Source organism: Phocoena phocoena, chromosome 18 (assembly GCF_963924675.1).
Source record: "Phocoena phocoena chromosome 18, mPhoPho1.1, whole genome shotgun sequence".
Lineage (NCBI taxonomy): Eukaryota > Metazoa > Chordata > Mammalia > Artiodactyla > Phocoenidae > Phocoena > Phocoena phocoena.
The window spans coordinates 68,276,670-68,302,387 of record NC_089236.1 but is presented as its reverse complement, the minus strand read 5'-3'; the positions used below and the strand labels follow the sequence as shown (position 1 = coordinate 68,302,387).

At 38.5% G+C, this 25,718-nt stretch overlaps 1 protein-coding gene across 4 annotated transcripts in view; it reads right to left on the bottom strand.

Moving 5' to 3' along the window:
* IPO5 (importin 5) overlaps positions 1 to 25,718 on the bottom strand; it is a 55,471-nt gene that overhangs the window by 8,026 nt on the left and 21,727 nt on the right. For 3 of the 4 annotated variants that reach the window (XM_065896187.1, XM_065896190.1, XM_065896186.1), the window contains 16 exons: positions 24,055 to 24,247; positions 22,368 to 22,470; positions 20,884 to 20,980; positions 20,561 to 20,665; positions 18,125 to 18,247; positions 17,918 to 18,038; positions 15,872 to 15,959; positions 13,715 to 13,821; positions 8,079 to 8,203; positions 7,898 to 7,987; positions 7,640 to 7,813; positions 5,705 to 5,923; positions 4,545 to 4,628; positions 3,000 to 3,132; positions 2,791 to 2,912; positions 903 to 999 (listed from right to left, as the gene is read on the bottom strand). In XM_065896187.1, coding sequence (XP_065752259.1) covers positions 903 to 999; positions 2,791 to 2,912; positions 3,000 to 3,132; positions 4,545 to 4,628; positions 5,705 to 5,923; positions 7,640 to 7,813; positions 7,898 to 7,987; positions 8,079 to 8,203; positions 13,715 to 13,821; positions 15,872 to 15,959; positions 17,918 to 18,038; positions 18,125 to 18,247; positions 20,561 to 20,665; positions 20,884 to 20,980; positions 22,368 to 22,470; positions 24,055 to 24,247 — 1,981 coding nt within the window. The remainder of the gene's footprint in view (positions 1 to 902; positions 1,000 to 2,790; positions 2,913 to 2,999; positions 3,133 to 4,544; positions 4,629 to 5,704; positions 5,924 to 7,639; positions 7,814 to 7,897; positions 7,988 to 8,078; positions 8,204 to 13,714; positions 13,822 to 15,871; positions 15,960 to 17,917; positions 18,039 to 18,124; positions 18,248 to 20,560; positions 20,666 to 20,883; positions 20,981 to 22,367; positions 22,471 to 24,054; positions 24,248 to 25,718) is intronic. The other variant, XM_065896188.1, reaches the window with a different exon arrangement.

Genomic DNA, 25,718 nt, shown 5'->3' with positions numbered 1-25,718 from the left:
GTCTCCGAATGTACCTATCCCCAAATTTGAGGTAATACATGCTTCTAACAAATGCAACTGAAGCAATGACTTTACTAAAGAAAACTACTGAGGATCTCTTCCTGAATCAGCCTCTTCAGTTTTCGATAAAGATGAGTTGCCTCTCCCTATCTAACATCATTTTCTAAAATAAGGTCTTCAGACTTCCTCTTAAAAATAATTCTGGCCTGTCTTCAGACATTATGGGAAGTCTGCTGGGAAAAGCCATCTTCTGTAAAGGATGCCGCTGCAGGATACTGCACGAGGAACTACGACAAAGTGGCTCTGGAGCCAGGCAGTTTTGGGTCCAGGCTCTACCATTCCATTGGGCTGTCATTTCTTTTAACCCATTTACGGAAGTGTGTGTGCGCGCACACGAAATGGCATAAAAACCTACCTATACATATTAATTACAACTACCATTATATTGAGGAGGACAACTGTTTCACACAGATTTACCAAGAGACATTTCTCTCCAGAGGTAGTATCCACATTTGAAATGAGCTATATGGAAAGTTAAGTACTATAAGTTGGTCTCTAACTTGTTAAAAGGTCTTGCTTAACATCACCAAAAGGTATTTGGGAAAAGCAGCAATTATACACAACCATAAACATTTGCTAATAAAATAAAAATCCTTAAAGCTCTTCAGTGCTCCACAGAGAACTGTCAACTAGAGGATAGTTGACATTTTCTTTTTCATGTTTTCGGCACAAGTGAAACAAAGGCACTTGCAAAGAACCAAGTTTATAACCTGAAACCACTGTCAGTGCAAACAGAATACTGGTGATGTACGCTTACTTCGGTTAGCACAAAGTCTAATACTTCAACAGCCTACAATTTAAGTAAATCTAGAAATGTTTTCTGTTCAAAAATTATAGGATATCATCATGGAAATAAAATTTCAGTAGAGGGACCATGAGTTTCACAACCTGTTCCGTGTACTCCACAAAGCCTTCTTTTAACTCCTTAGCATAGCAAACCTGAAACCAAAGTATTTGAAGAGAAAACAAGATCCATGTTAATTTTGATGTATTAATATATATTAACAAACTGCAAAACCATGAGGACCACAGAACGTTATATATCCTAACTAGAGCTAACTACATTTAGAGCTGCATGCAGGACTGTGAAATTAGTCTTTTAACTAAAGGGAATTGTAAAATGGGAATGGACCATGAAACGACTGTAGTATATATTGTCATTCGAAGGGGGGAATACTTCATATTCTTATTTTGTAGGGGGGAGAATTTAGCAAAAGTTTCAGCACTCTGAAAATACTTCAAACAAAAGATGCCACTCAATTAAGGCAACCTAAAATTTTAAAAAAACCCAAAAAACCTGAAAATGTAATCACAGCACATCACTTCTATAAATCTGCAGCAAACAGGCTTATGCTACTCTGAATTTTAAAAAAATCATTTCAACAGATGAAACAAAAAATTGTTGTCTTAATATAACTGTTTCTTTATTCTCTTTCACTACATGAAAAGAGTTGGTAATTTTGTAGAAGATGTTACATTTATATTTGTTCTCAAGTTCAGCAATACTACAGAAAATCCAAATTGTTTATAAATTATAGGTAATTAAGTACTGGTAAGAATAAGTTCAAGAAATATATGTTTAAATGAATTAGAAAACACAATACTAATACAAAATAAAATTTAAGCCATTAACTTTTTTTTTTTTTTCTTTAAAGAAGATGTTGTGGGTAGGAGTTTATTAATGAATTAATTTATTTTTGCTGTGGTGTGTCTTCATTTCTGTGCGAGGGCTTTCTCTAGTTGTGGCAAGCGGGGGCCAGTCTTCATTGCGGTGCGCGGGCCTCTCACTATCGCGGCCTCTCTTGTTGTGGAGCAGAGGCTCCAGACGCGCAGGCTCAGTAGTTGTGGCTCATGGGCCTAGTTGCTCCGCGGCATGTGGGATCTTCCCGGACCAGGGCTCGAACCCGTGTCCCCTGCATTAGCACGCGGATTCTCAACCACTGCGCCACCAGGGAAGCCCGCCATTAACTTTTATTTAGGCTTACTTAACTGCTAGATTTGTAATATACCATAATCTCTTTTTAAAATACTTTTTTACTGAAGTTTAGTTGATTTACAATGTTGTTACCAAAATCTCTTAATTCTATTTGTAAAAAAACAAAAACAAAAAACTCTGTCTACAACACATGCTCATGAAGGTTTAAAAAAGGAAACTCAAAGAGAATATACATAGACCCCATAATACCACAAGAAATAATCACCGTAAACATTTTGATTTTCCTACCATGTCTATTTTTTTAAATACAATGAAATCATACCAACTTTATCTTTAATACTGTGAGCAGATTTCTGTTCATTCAAAAATATTCCTTAGCCACTTACTATACACTAAACACAAAACAGGCAAAAATCCTTCCCCCTCAGGTAGCTTTGTAATGGCTATGTAATACTCCAAGGCACAGTAATTACTGATCTTCCTAACAATAGTTATTTGGGCTATTCATTTTTGTTGTTGTTGTTATTAAAAACAGCACTGGTAATGAAAGGTTTTATCCACATTTCTTTAGGATGGAAATCCATAAGTGGAAATGTTGTGTCTAAAGGTTTCTATATTTATTAAAGAATACATTCCTGGCCCTTCAAAATAACTTCTTCAGCATCCGTGAAAAGCACTCCTATGAAATATATATATATAATATACATAAGTATATATATAATGAACTATATACATACACATTATATGTATTCATTATGAGAAGTTGTAAAACAAAGTTCAGTAAACATAATTACCAGCATCTGACAAGCAGTTGACTTTTCTTCCAGTCCTGCAGTTTTAATACCGAAACTTTGCTGATCTCCAAGGTTCACAAATTCCCAACCATCATCATCACTCATGTTCTCCATGTCTTGGGCTATTAACGAAGAAGCAAGAAAATTCATGTTAAAAATGGTAACAAAGAGAAATTCTACAACTGCCATGTCCGCATGCAGACACCTACTATCTAAAAGGGCCACTTCAGGCTTAATCGAAGCCGTCTTCAGCAGCGGTCCCATGACCACTGGAAGGTACTGCTGAAATTCCTTCCCAAGGATTTTGCACATTCTGGCCCATGCTGAGATCATGTAAGAGATCTGGGGAGAAAAATTTAAAATTAAATTAAAAGTGATTTTTAATAAAAAGTGGATAAATAAGACATAAAGAAAGCCCCTTCCCTGTTTCATGGAAACGATGTTTTTACATTCATGGCTCTTTAAGCAATAAGTGCATATTCTAAGGTCACATACTTAAAATGTTCAGAAACCATGGAAAATCACTGTGAACTTCTACACTAGGATACAGACAATAGCTGAGGCAAAAGAGCCCAGGACCCTGTCTTATTTTTTCCTACTTTCAAGAAACTATATATTTCAAAATATATAGTTTTCTCTAACAGCATCTGAATCATTTAACAAAGCCCACTTAAACATACCAACCCCTAAGCACGAATTTTCTTGAGGGCAGGAACTTACCTTACTTTGTCTACTGACTAAAGTTCCATTCATTAAACACTAAATACCCCTTTCTCCTAGCTGTTTAAGTTTTCTGTGTAAGGGGTTGTCCATGTTTAAGACACCTCTTCTACTGCTACTGTGTTTACAAAGACTTAATCTACCTACAGAGAATCTGGTTCTAATTCATCCCCATGGCCCCAAAAGTGATTTTTACCCTCCAGCAACCATCTATGTATTTGTCTATTTCACATGCCTGCATGTGCAAACACACTCCCCACTTCTAATTTAAAAAACAAAACAAATTTTTAAGTGTTTGGAAACAGCATTTTTAAGTATGGAAAACAACTGCAGAGTGGCTGTGTAAAGCTAAAATTTAAGCCAACAATTACTGACTGAACGCTCATGGTGCAGTAGGCACTGTGACTGTCACGAAGATTGTGACAGACATTCCTGATGCTCTCACTACAGGGCCCTGAGTGCCCACCACTGAGACTGGTACCAGCCGTGAACTACGCGCAGAAGTTAGCCAGGCTGAGTGGGGAGGGTTCTTTTTAAGCTCAATGAGGGCTTGTTCACAGGCAGAGAAAAGAGCATGACATGCTCTAAAACTGCTGGGTTTCTGTATTTCTTTTGCTTTTGACAGGGGAGGGAAGTCATCTGGCATGCAAAGGGCCAGGAGACATCCACATGGTGATGTCTAGTGAGGGGCTGGACAAATGAACCCTGAATTTGGCGACAGACCTGAAGCCACAACCATATGAAGGAAAACCGGAGCCGTGCCTATGGATGACGCTGCTCAAGGAGAGTGAAGCGGTAAGAGAGCCTGGCATGACAGAACCCCAACGGAACCAAAAACTAGTCAGAAGAGCAGCAGCCTGGAATGGACCGAGGGAAAAATGGTGTGCCAAGTAGAAGGCAAACCAGTGAAGAATGTCTCTGAAACCACGGGTTGATATTATCACAAGAAACCTATTACTCGATTTCTTTTTTTAATACATTTAACCCTGAGCTATCGACCAAAAGGATGCAAGCGCATGTGAGGGCTGCTTTACCTGAGGGTCATCATCTTCCATATCACTGAAGTCTGTCTGCGTCTTCAATAATAGCTGCATCACATCTGATGCATCTTGCATGAACTGGAAGGAAATATTTGGGGAAAAAAGACACTAATATTACTCATGTATATCACATCAGAAAGGCACTACTGCCACCCAATTTTTGTTTCTTGTGTAATAATAAAACTTTCCCCCCAAATCTACTACATTTCCCACATGGGTTATAACCCCTCAGATAAAAGTATTATATTGAAAATTTTCCATCTATATTGCAATGGACTGAGTGCTTTTTCTAGAAAAATACGTTTTCCAGTGAAGGTCAAAATGAATTGCAGTATAAAGATAGTTCTGGTGGCATCAAGTTTTGGTCCATGGCTTATGTATTTCCAGCAGTAAAAAGATAATCCAAATCCAGAAAGACAATTTTGGGTTGCTCCACAGAACTATATGATTTTCATTTAACTCTGCGTAGTTCTGGCAATCTCCATTGTATAAACTGTTTCAAAAATAGTTTGAAAGCCAAAATGCAGAGAACAGAACATAAAAATGTTTTATTGGTTAGTTTCTCAGTGTCTCCCAGAAAATAGTTTATAAGATAATAATGCTGGTTTTGGAGGAAATCAGACAGAAAGGTTCTATATTGAAAGCTCTGAGAATCAGAACATGAGGGGCTGATGACAGAGGAGCTTCCTCTGAATTAGCTTTGACAGGTCTGAGACGTTAGCTAGGAAGAAAAACACACTGGCCCATCGTCCTTGCTAATTATTTTCCGAAGAACTGCATGCATATAAATTTCTCTTGGGACACTCAATGCTTTTTGGATTAACAGAAAAGCAACTGGAATGTTCCCAAGCACATGTTCAAGTGGGCGAAACTAAACATATGGGTCTTGAATTCCACAAGCCTCCACAGAGACAGACTGTACCCATAAGAGAAGGTTTCAGAGCATAACTGAGTTAAGAAACCTTAATATTAGCGATGAAAAAATGAAGGAAACAATTTATTTATATATAAAATTAAAGTAATATGAGAGTAAGATGATGGGAAAAGACAAGTATCCAGAAAACCACTTATCAGAAGGAAAAAACCCTCTGGTACCCTCAGTGCCTCCGTAGCCAAATTCAAACAAAAAATTCGACGTACTACAAATCACATACTTTTTCCTTCCCAACAGCCAGACCAATGAGGCTGATGCATTCAATAGTTTTTCCTCTGAGAAGCCTGAGTTCCTTTTGAACTGCATTCTCAACAATGTGCTTCAGCGATGGCATAAATAAGTCATAGTAGGGGACAAATTTTTCTTCTGCAGTATCTGCAACTGATGCGATAGACGTCACAACTTGTTCCAAAACTAACTTGGTGCCTTTCTGAATCAACTAGAAGGAAGACACACAACAACCACACAAATGAGAACATGGAAGAAACACTCCCTGAAAGTTCCCGAGGGCTTTTCTGAAACCGCAAGCTGAGCCCACCCTCCGGCAGCCACACTGGAGACTGTAGGTCTTAAAGCAAGTGTAAGAACGGCGCTGAACTCTTTGTATTTATGTGTGATGTTCTCTCCTTAACACGGTGCTCCTGGACTACTCCAGGTGTTCCTCACGCCGCTCGTCAACCACAGCCGCTCTCGGCAGAGCTCTTTCTCCTTGTACCACAAGCCACAACACACCTTTAAAAGGTCAGCTTACTCCCTTCTTTTGCATCTCAGCATCTGCTCTGTGTTTCATGTCATGACTGGCCTCTGATCCCCCTGGAATGTCCTTCTTCCTCAGCTACTCTCTTTGCACTGCTCTTGCTCACATACTTTAACCTCCTCCCCAGCCCATCTTAGCAACCCCTTCCTTCAGTCTGTATCTCACACATTGGACCCATGAGGGGAGGGAGGATTATACAGAGGCACCCTTCACACTTCAGCCCCTGACCCAAATCTACTAGTAATGTCACATCTGATCCATCAATTCCTGATTTAACTAACCTAACCGATCTGCCTTCAACTTGTCTACCTCTGCGTGTTTTCAGATACACACATGTTCCTGTATCATGTTCTTAGTTTGCTGTCATTGGACACTGAGCACGCATCCTTTGCTTTAAAGCCCCTTCTTTGCCTTCTGAGACATTCTTCTGAGACACCGTGCTAGGCACGGTGTGGTTTACCAACTGTTCAGCATGAACTGAAGTGTAGAAACTAAGTATTAATACAGCGAGTTGACAGGAACTTTATGTCTGCTCAATGTAATAGTTAAATGGCTTTTATTCTGCACGTCCTTTTCATTCATTTCACTTTAGAATAGAAATTTATTTTCATTATATTTGACAACAAACAGGACTTCAATCTTTGCCTTTCTTACCTGAATCTTCTCTCTCTTATGATGCTACACTGACAACATTCACTTGTTTTTAGGTTGCCTCTTACTTAAGCTGAAACTATAAACTGTCTTCTATTTGGATGGCCAGGCCTTATTTTAAGAATTCAACATATTTAAAGCAAAAAGGATATTCTTTTTTACATATTCTCTATTTCTCTCACCCAGGTTAGGAGAGTGGTCAACATTTTTTGCTTCTTTCTCTTTCATCTTTTAAAATTCAAAGTGGCAGAGAGAAACAGCTAATGCTTCCTGAGAAGCATCTTTCAGAATCACTTTTCCTTCCAGTTTCCACTATTACCATCCAAGCTCGCTGAACAACAATCGTATGATGGTCTTGCCTTAAATCTCCCCCATTTATGTTTATGCCTCATGTTGCTGCTGTGCTACTTTCCTACAATCACGTTTTCATGGTTTCTTGCAGCAATTAATTTATGTAATTCCAAATTTACATAAATAATTTACAGAGTTCAAAAATAACTCTGGCTTGTTTTCCAGGCAATTCACATGTTGCTTTTACCTAACCTTTAGTCCATATCTTTCCCAAGTTTAATACTGAGCGGCCCATTCTCTGGTCAAGCCTGAATTATACTAAGAACAGCCTGGAATGTCTTCCTCCTAACTTTCTATTCTTTATGGCCATTCTGAAAAGTCCCTCTTTCTCCAGGTCTTACCTATCAAATTAAATTAATCTTTATAAATAGGGAGCTTAAAGATCTCGAAACTTACCTCTTGAAGTTTAAGGACCATGATGGAATGCAGATGTTTCACCAAATTATCTAAATATGGAATAAGTAGTGACTTGGGACAGTCTTCGGTGAAGTTAATGAGAGCAGCAGCGGCATGGGCCTGTACACGCTGATTGCCCTGGTCTTCCATGGTCTGCAGCAGAGCTGCAATCACCTGTGAAATGAAGTCACACACACAGACATTTTCAAATGCTATCCCTCTTCTTAGAGTTTGAGTGTCTGCAGACTCATTACTTACCTTCTCATGGAATTTCTTTTGGAAACCAGGTGCAAAATCTGTAGCCATCTGTCCCACGGCATTACAGGCTGCATACCTCACTCTGGGATGCTGGAACAGGTGCCTTTGTATTAGTAAAGGCAATAGGGTCCCATGTGAAACTAAGGCAATAATTATGAATCAAATATTTACTGGTACTTACAGGATCTTGAAGAAAAAGCAAAACAAAATTTACTATCTCATTTAGAATTCCTTCCATTTGCTGGTGGCATCCTTCCCCAATGGCAGATAAGGCCATTAATCCTGCATGCCGATACTTCCAGTCAGCTACAGAACAGAATTACACAGGAAGGAACAGCAATTAGATACTACAAACATGTCATTCTGGTAGTCAGAAGTATAAGGAAGTTCTCCTTATTTGGAAAAGAGTAACAAAATACTTTTATAAATGTTTATTAACCAGAAAAATAGAAAAAGTGCCCGACTGGATTACTTCATTGTCACAGTGGTTATGTCACACAAGCATTTCTACTCTGAAAGTTAAAAGGCAATATGGTGGGTAGAGGGAGGGACAAATTGGGAGATTGGGATTGACACTACTATATATGAAATAGATAACCAATGAGAACGTACTGTATATGTATAGCACAGGGAACTCTGCGCAACACTCTGTAATGACCTATATGGCAAAAGAATCTAAGAAAAAGTAGATATATGTATATGTATAACTGATTCACTTTGCTGTACACCTGAAACTAACACAACATTGTAAATCAGCTATACTCCAATAAAAAAAAAAACGCTCTCACCGTATTATAAAGGGGAGCAAATGTTCAGATCAAAAGAACAAAAACAAAAAACCCAAAACAAAAGCACCCTGGGATCCTCAGTGTAAGAGGATCCTGAGAATGAAAGTTTGAGAACTGCTGGCGTAAGGGTTAACTAAGTTGTAGAAAAATCCTAAATTGGACATTAGACTTAATTTTCCCCTTCCTTTGGGGAGCCCAAAACCCATGTAAAGATGAAGTCTGTTGTAACTCATTCCTCTGAAAAACTGCTAATTTTTTCTGTTAAACATTAAAACTTTATTATTATTATTTATGATAACATTATTATATATATGCTTTAACTGTATTTCAATCACTCAATATACCATTAAGCCAAATTTCTCAACTGAGGAATAATAATCCTAAGAAACCAATATCTGATACTAATCCTTGCATACTGGACACATTATTTTAAAGAGGAGTAAATAGATTTATTGCCATGATCATTTTGCAATGTATACAAATACTGAATCATTATGCTACACATCTGAAACCAATATAATGTTATGTCAGTTATAACTCAGTTAAAAAACACACAAGGGACTTCCCTGGTGGTGCAGTGGTTAAGACTGCACGCTTCCAATGCAGGGGGTCTGGGTTTGATCCCTAGTCAGGGAACTAGATCTCACGTGCATACTGCAACTAAGAGTTCGCATGCCACAACTAAGGAGCCTGCCAGCCGCGACTAAGGAGCCAGCAAGCCGCAACTAAGACTCAGTGCAAACAAATTAAATTTAAAAAACACACAAAAATAAATAGTAAAGAAAAAACTTTTAATGCACAAATATTGAAATAGAAAGATGTCTGGGGGCTTCCCTGGTGGCGCAGTGGTTGAGAGCCCACCTGCTGATGCAGGGGACACGGGTTCGTGCCCCGGTCCGGGAAGATCCCACATGCCGCAGAGCGGCTGGGCCCGTGAGCCATGGCCGCTGAGCCTGCGCGCCCGGAGCCTGTGCTCCGCGACGGGAGAGGCCACGACAGTGAAGAAAGATGTCTGTATTTAGTTCAGACATTTTAAAGTTATGTCTCATATATTCTCAATGTGCAGAGTTCCTAGAAGTATGTTCAGCAAATGTAATGGGATGGTTCTGGGATTTGAAAATGGTTTTCCTCCTTTGAATTTTAAGATTAAAAAAAAAATTGGGGCTTCCCTGGTGGCGTAGTGGTTAAGAATCCGCCTGCCAAGACCTAAATGTAAGGCCAGACACCATCAAAATCTTAGAAGAAAACACAGGCAGAACACTCTATGACATAAATCACAGCAAGATCCTTTTTGACCCACCTCCTACAGAAATGGAAATAAAAACAAAAATAAACAAATGGGACCTAATGAAACTTCAAAGCTTTTGCACAGCAGAGGAAACCATAAACAAGACGAAAAGACAACCCTCAGAATGGGAGAAAATATTTGCAAATGAAGCAACTGATAAAGGATTAATCTCCAAAACATACAAGCAACTCATGCAGCTCAATATCAAAATAACAAACAACCCAATCAAAAAATGGGCAGAAGACCTAAATAGACATTTCTCCAAAGAAGACATACAGATTGCCAACAAACACATGAAAGAATGCTCAACATCATTAATCATTAGAGAAATGCAAATCAAAACTACAATGAGATATCATCTCACACCGGTCAGAATGGCCATTATCAAAAAGCTACAAACAATAAATGCTGGAGAGGGTGTGGAGAAAAGGGAACCCTCTTGCACTGTTGGTGGGACTGTCAATTGATACAGCCACTATGGAGAACAGTAGGGAGGTTCCTTAAAAAAATACAAATAGAACTACCATACCACCCAGCAATCCCACTACTGGGCATATACCCTGAGAAAACCATAATTCAAAAAGAGTCATGTACCAAAATGTTCATTGCAGCTCTATTTACAATAGCCAGGACATGGAAGCAACCTAAGTGTCCATCAACAGATGAGTGGATAAAGAAGATGTGGCACATATATACAATGGAATATTACTCAGCCATAAAAAGGAATGAAACTGAGTTACTTGTAGTGAGGTGGATGGACCTAGAGACGTCATAGAGAGTGAAGTAAGTCAGAAAGAGAAAAACAAATACCGTATGCTAACACATATATATGGAATCTAAAAAAAAAAAAAGAAAAGAAAATGGTCAGAAGAACCTAGGGGCAAGACGGGAATAAAGATGCAGACCTACTAGAGAATGGACTTGAGGATACGGGGAGGGGGAAGGGTAAGCTGGGACAAAGTGAGAGAGTGGCATGGACATATATACACTATCAAACATAAAATAGCTAGCTAGTGGGAAGCAGCTGCATAGCACAGGGAGATCAGCTCGGTGCTTTGTGACCACCTAGAGGCGTGGGATAGGGAGGGTGGGAGGGAGGGAGATGCGAGAGGGAAGAGATATGGGGACATATGTATATGTATAACTGATTCACTTTGTTATAAAGCAGAAACTGACACACCATTGTAAAGCAATTATACTCTAATAAAGATGTTAAAAAGAAAAAAAAAAAAGAATCTGCCTGCCAATGCAAGGGACACGGGTTCAAGGCCTGGTCCAGGAAGATCCCACCATGTCATGGAGCAACTAAGCCCGTGTGCCATAACTACTGAGCCTGCGCTCTGGAGCCCATGAGCCACAACTACTGAGCCCGTGCACCTAGAGCCTGTGCTCTGCAACAAGAGAAGCCACCGCAATAAGAAGCCCACATACCGCAACGACAAGTAGCCCCCGCTCACCACAACTAGAGAAAGCCTGCGTGCAGCAACGAAGACCCAAATATAAATAAAATAAAGCCAAAAATAAATAAATAAAATAAATAAAAAAATTAAAAAAAAATTGGTGTTTACTATTTAAAGAAAAAACAATAAAACTGTTTTTAAAATAAAGTGGGGTATATAGTAAGTTACTGGAAAATATGCATCGTTTTAAAGCCCTTTTCACATGAAGTATTAAATACACCTTTGGATCCTAACTCCAAACGTGGGTGTAGGGCAAGCACCACTTTCTTATTTTTTTAAATTTTTTAACAGACAAGGAAGGAAACAAAGGTCCAGACTTGCTCAAAGCCATACATTTAACAGTAACAAATCTTTATTAAGAGTTCATTGCCAGGGCTTCCCTGGTGGCGCAGTGGTTGAGAGTCTGCCTGCCGATGCAGGGGACGCAGGTTCGTGCCCTGGTCCGGGAAGGTCCCACATGCCGCGTAGCGGCTGGGCCCATGAGCCATGGCTGCTGAGCCTGCGCGTCCGGAGCCTGTGCTCCACAGCGGGAGAGGTCACAACAGTGAGAGGCCCGCATACCGCAAAAAAAAAAAAAAAAAAAAAAAAAAGAGTTCATTGCCATACATGGGAAGGCTTCTGCAGCCAGCTAGTTATGCTGTAGCAGGCACTTAAATTCTTTAACTACAAATCACAAGCAGTTCCACAACATATGTGAAGAATGGCATTAAGTAGCGGTGAAACACTGATAGCTGGGTGACCGTGTGTAACCTTTCATGTCTCTGGGCTTTACTTTCTTCATCTTAAAAATGGAAAAGCTAGATTCTGTCTAGTAGCTTTAATAGGTTGAGCAACCTGTGATGTTGACTGTCTCTATCCGTTTGGGGAAAAACCCCTCAAAATTTAGGGAGTAAAAAAAGGAAAAACTATTACTCAAGACCCAGATGTAAAATCACATCATTAAAAAGGGATAACGGGGGGGCTTCCCTGGTGTCACAGTGGTTGAGAGTGGTTGAGAGTCCGCCTGCCGATGCAGGGAACACAGGTTCGTGCCCCGGTCCGGGAGGATCCCACATGCCGCAGAGCGGCTGGGCCCGTGAGCCATGGCCGCTAAGCCTGCGCGTCTGGAGCCTGTGCTCCGCAACAGGAGAGGCCACAACAGTGAGAGGCCCGCGTACCGCAAAACAACAACAAGAACAACAACAACAACAAAAGGGTAACGGTTTTGGACCATGCCTTCTTAGGGTAAGTAAGAATCTTACAGGATAAGGAGGACCTAGGTAAAGGCTAAGGGCTGGAGTTCTCAAAAATTCACTTTCATGAGAAGCTGGTATTCTGACTCCATTTCACTACTTTAAGATCCCAAATCAACGGTTTGACCCTCAAGTCTGTCTCTTGTAATACATGTTACAGATACACATGTTCATACATGTGAGCCAGGATCTCTGTAGAAGAGTGTATGCAGTAGCATTATTTGTTATCAACAGAACTATTACAGTTAAATGGGGAACTGTGGAATGCTACGTGGCTGTTAAACGAAAGGGAAGCCATCGTGTGGTGATAGGACACACTGGGGAGCGGAAGCGTGGGATCTGTATGCTGTATTCATGTTAAACACAACAGTGCATGTGCATAAATGAGGTCAGAGACTCAAGTCTCAGAGGCCTGTTAACAGTGGCCACCCCGAATCTAAGTTAAGGGACGTTCGGTTGTATCTGAATTTTAAAAAAAACATCAAGCACATTAACTTTGTAATTAAAAGGACAAAAACAACAACTTTTGTTACTGATACAAATTACAGGTACAAGGCTAACAAATGACCAAATATTTGCTAGGAATATAAAAGGAGAAATACAGAAGTAGCTTCTCCTCTAGAAGTAGGTATTTTTTAAAAAAATAAAAGATATTAGACAAAGGAAGACTGTGAATCAAATACATGCATACTTCATAAACATTCAAATAATGGTGTTTTATTTAAATTCAAATTTAGATATTTCTGGCTAGGGAGTAAATCTGTCCATTTTCCTTAGAATTTTTAATTTTTTCCCATATACTGTAGCCCATTCTGGGGAAGGAGAATTGAATAATATTTGCAGTATTGAGGAAAAAATATTCTTTACTGTTAAGACTGAGTGGTTCTAAAGATGACTGAATAGGATTTTATCACTACGAGAATTAGGTTAAACATAGAATATAAAAAGGCAAAGACTGACTTTTAGACACAGTCTAAGCATCTGTTGGAGTTTAAGATTTGGAAAGCCACACTCCACTATCCTAGCATTTGAAGGAGATAACAGCTTACGATTCTGAAGCATCTGCATAATATGTTCCTTGATCATCGGCAGGACGAGCTTTCCACCAAGTCCACAAGCCATTCGGTCTAAAGCACTCTCACCAGCGACTGCATTGCTACACACAAACAGAATGATATAATCGTGACATAAGCAAAATACACAAGAATAGGACACTGCACGGACATATTTCTAAACATGTTATTAAACTGAGACTGAAGAAGAATTAATTCAAGTGGTCTTTCTAATATATGTAGTGAAGCTGTGGGTTAAAAAGCCCTAGAGTTTAAAAAAGAGGGGGGATAAAATTTTTATCATGCCTTATTGTGGTTTAAAAGTCTTATGTCTGGGGCTTCCCTGGTGGCGCAGTGGTTAAGAGTCCGCCTGCCGATGCAGGGGACACGGGTTTGTGCCCCGGTCTGGGAAGATCCCACGTGCCGCAGAGCGGCTGGGCCCGTGAGCCATGGCCGCTGAGCCTGCACGTCCGGAATCTGTGCTCCGCAACAGGAGAGGCCACAACAGTGAGAGGCCCGCGTACCGCAAAAAAAAAAAAAAAAAAGTCTTATGTCTGAATCTGATCTTTCAAGCCTTTTCCTACTCTCCCCCCACACACCACTCACTGGTTAAAACTTAGCTTCTGACACTTTCAAGACTCAGAGGGGTAAGCAGAGTGTTTAGGAGAGCCTTGCGTATATCATTTCCTGGAAATATATTCTTCAAACTTATCAGTGGGGAGAACACAGAAAACTGAAAAAGGTACTGAGCCTGTGAGTTTTTCCTCACTGTGAGCTTATTCATCTTTAAGGGGTGCAATTTGCATTGCAAAAAACTACGCATTGGTGAAAGTCAATTCTAGTTTTTTTCCCTGAAAACTGAAGAAAAATTTGGGCATAAAAGCCTTTGCACATTTATTCTGTTTTAGAACTGCAAGATAAGCAGTGAGTTTGTCATGTGCATAATCTTTAACTGTTCTGTGTGAAGGCAAGACCAGAAAGATGAAACTATGACCTTCAGAACAGGTTCTTAGACTTAAACTGACCTTGAAAATATATTTACGCCTTATTTACTCACAGATAAAATCTTATTCACTCAGTCCAGAAAAAAAATAGCACCATATAAATGTTAAGTGCCTTTTACAGGGCAAATTAAGCCAGGTAGCAGCACATAACAGTAACTGAACCAGGGAAAGAAAACCTGATTGGAGCCCAGTCTTCTCTTCAGCCCTATTTGATGATTTCCAGTCAAGCATTATTTTCATACTTCTAAAGAGTATTTAGGCCAAAAGTCAGTCATTTTAAATAATAGGATTAAGTTTCAAAAAGACACCATATATTCTGTAAATCGAATGTCTAATTCTATCTAATATCTGTTATAGTAGCTTACACCAACTACCAGTCTTCTGGGGAAATTATTTCAGTTCTTTTTAAGAAAAGGAGGTAAGGCAGTATGATTCACTGGGAAGAGTGAGGGAAGTGGTATTAAGTCTAGTCTACGGAGTGGCTAGACAACCCTGGACAAATCACTGAATTCTCCCTCTTCATTTCTGCATCTATAATATGATACTATACCCTTTAGGACCACTGAAAGAATCAAATTAAAATAGCTGCTCTGAAGTGCTATGTTTCATATATGTAAGGAGCCATTATCACTACTTCACAGTGAATATAAATTCTGATCGACTTTTCCACAGGAATCTGTATTCATGGGTACCTACTAAGTTGAAACAAGTAAAATAGTCATTTGAGTGTTACTGTCACCCAGTGTATGAATCTCACCATCATTGCCTCCTCTCTATCCTAAACATAAATTGCATTATTTGGGGAAAACACTATTCTAAGTTAAGGCCTATGCATATAAAGGCATTTATCACAATAAAGCTCCTTTATATATATTTTAGAAGATACTATTAAAAAATTCTTGAAGAAAATTTAGAGTAAAACAGGGTAATAAAGATAGCTAATTTATTAAAGGTAAGTATTTACAAAATTTGGTACAGAAAAACACACAACGGAGAAAGCCTAAACGTCCGACATTCCAAACTTAAACGTTTGGATTTACGGAATACAGTGTGGGGAAGAGACAGGCCTTGTAACCCTAAGCCCTCAGTGTCACCCGACCTTGCTCTATCCGGTCAAGGAACCTTCACGGTTTCTAGTCTGTGTGACTACCTGTCAAAATCATCATCTTCTAGTTCGTCCGCATTTGCCCAGTCCTCATCCTCTTCAAGGTCCACCATCATGGCTAACATCTGAGGAACTAAAGAAAATAATTATTTCATACCCGAAGACTGTCTCTTTAATTTTGTCAATATCACCATGTACTAACAACTTTAAGAAGTAAAAAACAAAGGATCTGCTTTGCTTCTAAGAGTAAAACAAAAAAATTATTTGCCTGCTCTCCCCAAATCTGGTTTGTTACATTTTTACCTTTTTTATCACACTGGCTTTAGATCTTATTCTTTTTAAGTAGTAACATTAAGGATAAAAGTCAGATATTCCAAATCCTGTTACATCCTCTTCCTCCCTCACCAGAAGCAAGCACCATAATAAAATCAATGTTTCTCATTACCAAACTGTTTTTACACTTGAACTATATAGTTTCCTCTATGTATAACATATAGTACTAGTCCAAGATTTTACTTTTATATAATAAATGGTATCACTATATATATATCCTTTGGCAATTTGCTTTTTTCTCAGCACCCATGGATTTCATTTGCATTACTTCATAGCATTTCATTATATAAACACACTATCCTGTTGGTGGACATTTTAGTTGTTCCTAATTTTTTTCCTATTACAAAATTTGCTTTGATGAGATTCTTATACATATCTCCTTGACAAGTGTGAGTTCAGGGCATGAAATTGTTACAAGTATCTTTAATATTACTAAAACCCACTGAACTGCTCTCCATAGTGGCGGCATAGACTTGATTCCTATGGGAAGGTCAAAGGAGGCCTGTCTGTATATTGTGCAAGGTGTGAAATGCTCCTGTTAGTTCTCTCTGCTCCACACCCTTCATCAACACTTGATATTGTCAAACTTTCTGACAGTTGGTATTTGACAGTTAATTACATCTGTATTTATGGAGACTGAGCAGTGTTTAATAGCTATTTCAGATTCCTCTACTGCGAACTGTTACTATGCATTTCATTTTAAGAAAGACTATGGAAAGTTATAAAATACTTGTTATAAAAGGGGGTTAGAGGGCTGACTAGGTTGAGCATAACTACTCTAACTCACCCAAGCTTACTTCACTTTCTGATTGGGGCAGATGTCCTTAAAATAATGGAATCCAGTAAGTTCCCAGCTTCTATTTTCTGGACACCAAAACTTTGTTGATGTGTGTGCAATGAACTACTTTCTCTCAGTCTGTGGCTTATCTTTTAATTTCACTCATGAGGTATTTGGATGGTCAAAAAATTGTTTTAGTACAAATTTAGTAATGTTTGCATCTATGGTTTCTGACTCAGTCTTAAAAAAAAAATCACTTTCTACTATTAAAAGCTTTACTTATAAAATGGATCTATTATTTCACGTTTAATCAACCGAGAATTGGGTTTCATAAAATATTTGAAGTTGGGATATGTTTTTCCCATAGAAATAACCAGTTGTGCCAACGACCTTTGATGAATTACCTTTTTAAGTCCATTCTGTCTCCATGTGAGTGGATCTGCTCCTGGACCCTTTCGTTCTATCCAACTCATCTATTACCTGCACCATCAACAAACTCTAAATCGTCATAGCTGACAGGCAAGATCTGTACTTTATTCATCAAAATTGTCTTGGCTACTCCAGGCCCTATGTTCTTCCACACAAATTTTAGAATCAATCTTATCATGACCAACTCTATTGGGATTCTGGCTAAAATTGTATTGAATTTTTAGGTTAATTTGAGGAGGACTAATATTTGCTTCTGCTATTAGTCTTTCAATGCGTCATCCAATTTTCCCCATAGAGGTCCTGTACATCTTTCGATCTACTTCCAGGTATTATAAGTCATGCCTGCTATTCTGAGGTTTCAGGGTGCTGTAGCACGGCCATCATGTTGGGTCCATGCAGTTAAGAATGTACAAGTGCATTTCCCCAGAATCACCCGAGTTTGAAAGGACATTCCTTCTACCAACAGAATCTGTAGACTTGCACAACTCTCAGCAAACTTATCCAACCATTTTGCCACCGTAACACCAACTACTTAAAGACTTTTGACTTACTAGTCTGTGCAACAATATTGGTATGTTTTCTTAACATAGCAGCTGCAGTCTCAGAGAGGGTCACAATTACTTCAAGGGCAAGCTGGCGTTGCATATTATTGAGGCTGGTGTCTCCACACAACTACAAAAAAAGACATACTTGTATACATTTAGTAGTTTATTCACGGAAAATAAGAAACGGAACATTTACCTAAGTATTTAATTTACCTTCAGACTTAGCTGTAAAGTTGCTTCCAAATGAGGACGTAAATACTTTGGAACAGTGTCCGCAATCTCAACAAGGGATTTTAGGACCGAATCATCATTCTGGTAGCATGAGTCATTTACAGCCTAGAAAAGGTGAAATAAATAAGGTCTGTGTTCAAGAGTCACTTTATGATGCCTCATTGGCCAGAACATCAAGAGGCAGACAACAAAGAAATACTAGTATTCTTTTTCACTGAGTAATAACTTAGCAATCAACATTATGCAGATATTCTACCTACAACCACATATATATTTTCCTTTTGCCTAATGTTAACTAGAAACACATAAAGATTTAAACCTAAGTAAAAATTAAAACCAGTGCAACTATAATAACCACAACACTTAAGACTGGCAAAGAATTTTTTCATGACCAGAAGGAATCCCTTTTTCTCTGTCCTTCCAATACCCACACATATAGTAAATACTAGATTCTATGATACATTTAAAGTGTCCAATATCACCCGATTTATTTCTCTTTGATGTCAAGTTTGGTCACTGTGGAATTTAAGTATGCATTTTGTATCTACCTTTGCCTATTTCAGAGTCACAACTCCTAAAAGTTCTGGCTAACATTTTACCTTATTCTAAATTCAGAGGAAGAAAAATCTGAAATTAGACTTAAATAGTGTGTAACTCAAGACTTGTAGATAAGGGACTTCCCTGGTGGCGCAGTGGTTAAGAATCCACCTGCCAATGCAAGGGACGTGGGTTTGAGCCCTGGTCTGGGATGATCCCACATGCCGCAAAGTAACTAAGCCCGTGAGCCACAACTACTGAGCCTGTGTGCCTAGAGCCCGTGCTCTGCAACAAGAGAAGCCACCACAATGAGAAGCCCACACACCACAACGAAGAGTAGCCCCTGCTCGCTGCAACTAGAGAAAGCCCGCATGCAGCAACGAAGACCCAAGGCAGCCAAAAATAAATAAAATTAAAAAAAAAGACTTGTAGATAATCAACTACTAAAACAATAGAATGTTTCATCAGTTAATGTTTTGTCATTGACCTAAACTATCTTTTCAGCTTACTAGCACGGAGAAAAAAGTTTCTACTAAGTTCTGGTAATAACTCTATCACATATGAACCTTTAGTTTTAGCTCCCCTAAATCCTCTCTAACCTGGTCCTCAGCAGGGGCACTATTCCTCTCAGGAGGTGCTTCTTGGTTGTCACAGATTGAGGAAATGCAAAGGCCAGGGGTACTATATGTCCTACAGCTGTGACACAAATGCTTACGAAGAACTCAACTGACTTTCTTATCATGCATCTTGCATGACTATGCCAGACACTTACATAAATGAAAAACTCATTTATAATGATCTGAACCTAGAACCTAACTCACAAATTATTTTTTGCCTGGTTTTAATGTACCATGATGTCCCCACCCCCCGAAAAATGTAAATACTGTATAAATTGAGAAGGAATACATATTTTGTTTTGTCCAGAACTTCACCATTTCTGGAAATCACCAGTTCAAATCACCAACAGTAACAGAAATCATGATGTTCGAACCGCCGATGATACCTCTGTATCAGTCCACATTTTTTGCTACTGCATTTGTATAGATCACTTAGAAATCACCCAGTCTACTATGTCTTTGTTGCGGTCAGGCCCTAGCATTTATATGTGGAAAAGCATGCCATTTTATTAGACATTACTTTCTATTTTTTTCTTTGTATCCACTTAAGGCCATACATTGATATTTTAAAAACTTGTATGTGTACATGAATTGTTACTATGCATTTCATTTTAAGAAAGACTATGGAAAGTTATAAAATACTTGTTATAAAGGGGGTTTGACGGCTGACTAGGTTGAGCATAACTACTCTAACTCACCCAAGCTTACTTCACTTTCTGATTGAGGCAGATGTCCTTAAAATAATGGAATCCAATAATGTCAACTAACCATAAACTACTTACTTTATAAGACAAACTGTTACAAGCCCTGTATTTAACAGTAAGGACTGCAGTCCAATTGGGGTTGCAATTGTGCATGATTTCACCACTTACCAACACTGAGACCGTGGGCAAGTTTCTTACCCTCTCCTCCTTAGTTTCTCCTTATGTAAAACTGGGCATTACATTTCATAGGTTATTTCGTTGTTCTAATGGAAATAACCTATGTGATTACATATTCAATAATAAACATAAATTGCTCATATCATTTGCCTTATAGAAAAAATCTGAAACTAAGAGACCAAAGGTCTATCAAAGACAAAAGATATTAACTCAATGGGGACAGAGATTTGCGTGTTTTGTTCATTGCTGTATCCCCAGCTGGCACATAGTAGGCAACAAATATTTATTGAATAAATGAATGCATTACAGAACTCTGATGAGAATGTAAGCAACAGAAAACCACTAAGGATATAATTATCACCTATTCTAAACTGTTTTCTTACCTGTAAGAATCCGGGTAACAAGTCTGCAAAATGTTTGAAAAGGGCAACATTATGTTCGTTTGCAAGTATAAATGCAGCGGTAGCTCTAGCAGATAATGTCCTGATCTAAAATGAAGAGAGTAAAAATGCCAAACATGAGAAATTCTTAATAGATGCAAGTTCAAGTTTTCTTACTCAAGATGAAAATTTTCTTTATCAATAAAACTAGTAGTTATATTTTAAAGTATAAAAGCAAAGACGATCTCCAAACACATAGATTTCTTTCACAAGTTAGGTGCTATATTAAATTAGGTATTAATATTAACAGAATTGAAATTATTTACCGATGGATGTTCCTGATCTTGCATACACTGAACTAACATCCGTTTGATGACGTCTAAATAGTGCTGCTGTTGATTTCCAAAAATTCCAGGAAAGTTCCTGAAAAAATGATCCAAGGTATCCTTTAAAAACCACATTATAGGGGCTTCCCTGGTGGCGCAGTGGTTAAGAATCCACCTGCCAGTGCAGGGGACATGGGTTCGAGCCCTGGTCCGGGAAGATCCCACATGCCGCGGAGCAACTAAGCCTGTGCGCCACAACTACTGAGCCTGTGCTCTAGAGCCTGCGAGCCACAACTACTGAAGCCCGCTTGCCTAGAGCCTATGCTCCGCAACAAGAGAAGCCACTGCAATGAGAAGCCCGCGCACCGCAACAAAGAGTAGCCCCCGCTCGCCACAACTAGAGAAAGTTCGTGCACAGCAATGAAGACCAAACGCAGCCAAAAATAAAATAAATTTATTAAAAAAAAAACTATATTATACATCTAATTACGTGTCTAACTGACTTAAAAGTTTACATTAATCCTTAAGGCTGGACTTCATCTACCCATTTTCCAAGCAATCCTATTTTGGGGTCAGGTGAACAGAAAACAAACACAGTGAAATCAATCGGACTGGGAGTAGAGGCGACCCAGGTGCACACCCATCCCAGCTCTCTGCTTTATCCTTATCACTCTGTCTCAGGGGGAAGCTGACCTGAAGTGCAGGATGGGACAAGAGCAAGCACAAGGGTTCAGGTGGTAACTGTAATGACCATGCTCACAATCAACTCTCAGCCTTGGTGATCCAGGCAGTCCAAGTTCTGCTCTATTTTAAATGTGGTAAATAATTAAACTAAATACTTTTACTTAATTCTCCAATTTGGACTACTGATATAAAGATACACTTGACAACTAAAATAGAAAATGGTGTAATATCTAGTCTTAAGGTAGATCTCTAAAAAAATGTATATGATCTTGATAAGTTATAAATTCAACTGTATATTTTAAATGCAGAACTGTACAGTAGGCCAAACTTTTTAAAATGCAGTTAATCATTTAATTCTAAACTTAGATCATTTACTTATAAATGAGGTTATTAAAATTTGTTTTTCTAAAGCTTGGTCATAGAAGACCCAGAAGACAGTGGGGATTCACCAGCATTTTCTTTCTCTTCTTCCAGATGCCATTATTAAAGTGGCTTTCTAAAAGCTACAGCTGGTACTGTGTCAATCTCCTAAGGAAGAAACCGTCCCAGAAATTTTTTCAGAATCAGAAAAGACAAAGGAAAGAAATAAAATTGCAGAGAATCCCCGTATACAAAAAAGGATCATAATGGAAAATGAAAAGCTTTGTTCTTTTCAATTTTGCTTCCAACACAAATACAAAGCTTATCTAAAGGCATTATTTAAGGCTAAAAAGTTAAGCTAGACTAAAATAATCAATTAAAATGTGCTTTGGGCACTCATAACATTAAATTTCCCCCCCAAATTAGATCAATGTGTATACCAGAAAATATGAAGGGCAGCTTCCCGCAGTCCCACATTTTGAGAGCTGACTGAATCGAAAAGGAACTTCAGACCTTCAGGCCATTGGTTGTTGCCATCCTCATCTAAAAGGAAAGAAATCCAGGGATAACCTGTGTAAATCAAAACTTCAAAATATCAAGAGTGAATCCTTTCATTTCGTAAGGCTCATTCAAAATATGTGGCTGTAGAAAATGTCACCCGTTCTATGTTTTTACAAAAATTCCAATAAAATCAAGTCCTTCCACCATAAACTGGCATTATAATCTAGTAAAAGCAATTGTGTGCATCTGGGTTACATAAGCACAGACTATCAGCAGTGGTTATTTCTCAGGAGTGGGATCTGGAGAAAAGGAAGCACACTTTGACTACTGGACTGGTTGAATCTTTCATACGTACTATTTGTTATTAAAGAGTTTAAAAAGCAGGCACAGCCAATATTTGGTAACAAGTCTTAAAACCAAAATATTTATTACTTGCAAACTGGAGGATGGGAATGGGAATCCCAGAGCTGTGCTCGCGCTGTGCAGTTTTAAGCACTAGAGGATGTTATCAATGTGTTTATGTTTTAACAAGATTTTAAAATACAGACTTTTGTGATACTTTGTGATAAAAATGAACACCACAAAAATCCACTGTACCAGTTAAGAGACTCACTGGTTTTATTGTCACAAAGAACTTCAGAGTTATAGAAAATACAGATGAGCTACGCATTAAAAAAAAAAAAAAATTTCGCCCCCACTTGCTGAACTTCTGAAGTGAGTAGCGTGCTGACAAAAACATTTATGGAGAGAGCACTTCGAAACATTCTGGAAATGCTTCCATTATTAAGTGATTTTGAGTTAGAAATGATGTAATCTAGAAAAATTCCTATCTGCACACTTAAAAAACTTGAAAATAGAACTTCCCAAGTTAGTTAAAAAAAATTCAAGTTTCTGTGGGTTTAGAACTTACTTAAAATATAAAAACGTAACGTTTCCTATTAGTTTTTAAGAATTTGTTGTATCAGTAAGTTGAATTGAACATCTGCATTACTAGTAGTGGAGATTAAAAAGTCGTGTCATAATTTACTAAGCACAACTAGCAAAATTCTCCCAGTTAGCCTTATCTCAGTGAAGTACTCTTTTCAACCTTAAAAAATGCCGCCTAAATGAACCAAGTTTAAAATCACATGTATGAATCTGTCAAAAAAAATAACACAGCATATCCAATTATATCATTAATGTTTTTAGTGAGACCAAAAAGAGTCTGGCTGCAGATAAAATGCATTTTTAGGTGTTTTCATTTACCTTATCCTCTAAAAATATTTCTGGGTATTTAATAATGAACTATAGTAGTATAATAAGCATATGTGCTTAATTCATAAACACAACTTGAACAGCAAAAAACCACCTGGAGGGCTTCCCTGGTGGCGCGGTGGTTGGGAGTCCGCCTGTCAATGCAGGGGACACGGGTTTGTGCCCCGGTCTGGGAAGATCCCACATGCCGCGGAGCGGCTGGGCCCGTGAGCCATGGCCGCTGAGCCTGCGCGTCCGGAGCCTGTGCTCCGCAACGGGAGAGGCCACAACAGTGAGAGGCCCGCGTACCGCAAAAAAAAAAAAAAAAAAAAAAAAAGATATATGTACTCATTTTCTTCAATAACATAATGATAAACGTATTTGCACACATACCTATCAAATTCCTGGCCAGCTCTGCAGCAATATCACAAATTTTTTTCCTCATGCTAGACTGTGTTTCCATTTGAATAATCATTAGTAGCTCACTCTTGATGGCAGTCTGAACATCAGTGGGGAGAGTTGGATAGACTTCATCAAATGCAGAGGACAAAAGACGTCTTAGGAGAACGGCAGCCATTTGTCTAGCCTATAAATAGGTAACACTGTTAATAACTTGGTGTCTTACTGGAAAAAAAATTTCCAACAAGCTACATTCACTCTGCCATCGATGTACTTTACTATTCTAGTTTTACAATTCATTTCAAAAGCATTTTGTTAGAGTTTTAAAACAAATAATAGGTAAAATACATAAAAATCTTTCTAATCACATCAGTCTACTGTACAGAAAATGCCACACAAAAGCTGTTTGTTTATAGCTGAGGAAAAGCCTTGAACATATTAGATCTTGAATAGGAACACATATCTCAGCAATGATAAACCTGTCTTTAATTCTTATTTTAAATATTTTCTTTGGAGAAAAACAAATCTTAATATAAATCACAAACCCTATAAAATGCTCTTTTCTTACTTCCCTATCTGGCTCTCATTCTAGTGAATAAAGTACCTTTCCTACTTAATCTTATGCTCCCAGCCTGGCCAATCTTACTGTATCATCGCCCTTTCATTAGCCTCTTAGATAAAGCGCTATCAAATCCATTTATCGGGGACTTCCCTGGTGGTGCAGTGGTTAAGACTCCTGCCAATGCAGGGGACACGTGTTCGAGCCCTGGTCCAGGAAGATCCCACATGCCGCGGACCAACGAAGCCCGTGCGCCACAACTACTGAGCCTGTGCTCTAGAGCCTGTGAGCCACAACTACTGAAGTCCGTGTACCTAGAGCCTGTGCTCCACAACAAGAGAAGCCACTGCAATAAGCCCACGGACCACAACGAAGAGTAGCTCCCGCTCGCCACAACTAGAGAAAGCCCGTGCACAGCAACGAAGACCAACTCAGCCAAAAATAAATTAATTTTAAAAATCCATTTATCTTTATACTTCATCCATGCAAACAAACATCACAAGTTCCCCATATCTAAAAAGCCCTAATATCAATATGTATATTCTTATCCCATTTTCAGATTTGTAAAATGTATTTCAATTTGGCACTTTCTGTATAATATTCATTCAGAGTATCAAAAGAAAAGCTGAGACAAATGCCATTCTAAAATTTTATCATAAAAAGTCAATAAACCATTGAAAATATTAAACCCGATTTTTCATGTTCTTTTTTTCTGGACTGCAGGTACTCATTATCACTATAATTACTTTGAGACTATGACCAACAACAACAAAAAGAATTAAACCATACAAATAAAATTTGCCATTTTTTCCCCTCCATTTACTTCTCACTGAGAAATCTTATTTGAATCACTTCTGGCTGATAGCAAACTTTCTAAAAATTTTAATTTATGCTTTACAAAGGATTCAGAGAGGTTAAACAGTGGTTAAGATTGGTGCAATTCTTCTCACACATACACTGAATCATGAAGATGCTGAGGCTAGTTCATAATCATCTAATTCCTAAGTCAAAGCAGGATCTAAATAGGGTTCAAAACAGGCTTTTAGAAATAAAATTCAATAATTTTCACAATATTCTTGGCTTTAAAACTTGTTTTGCA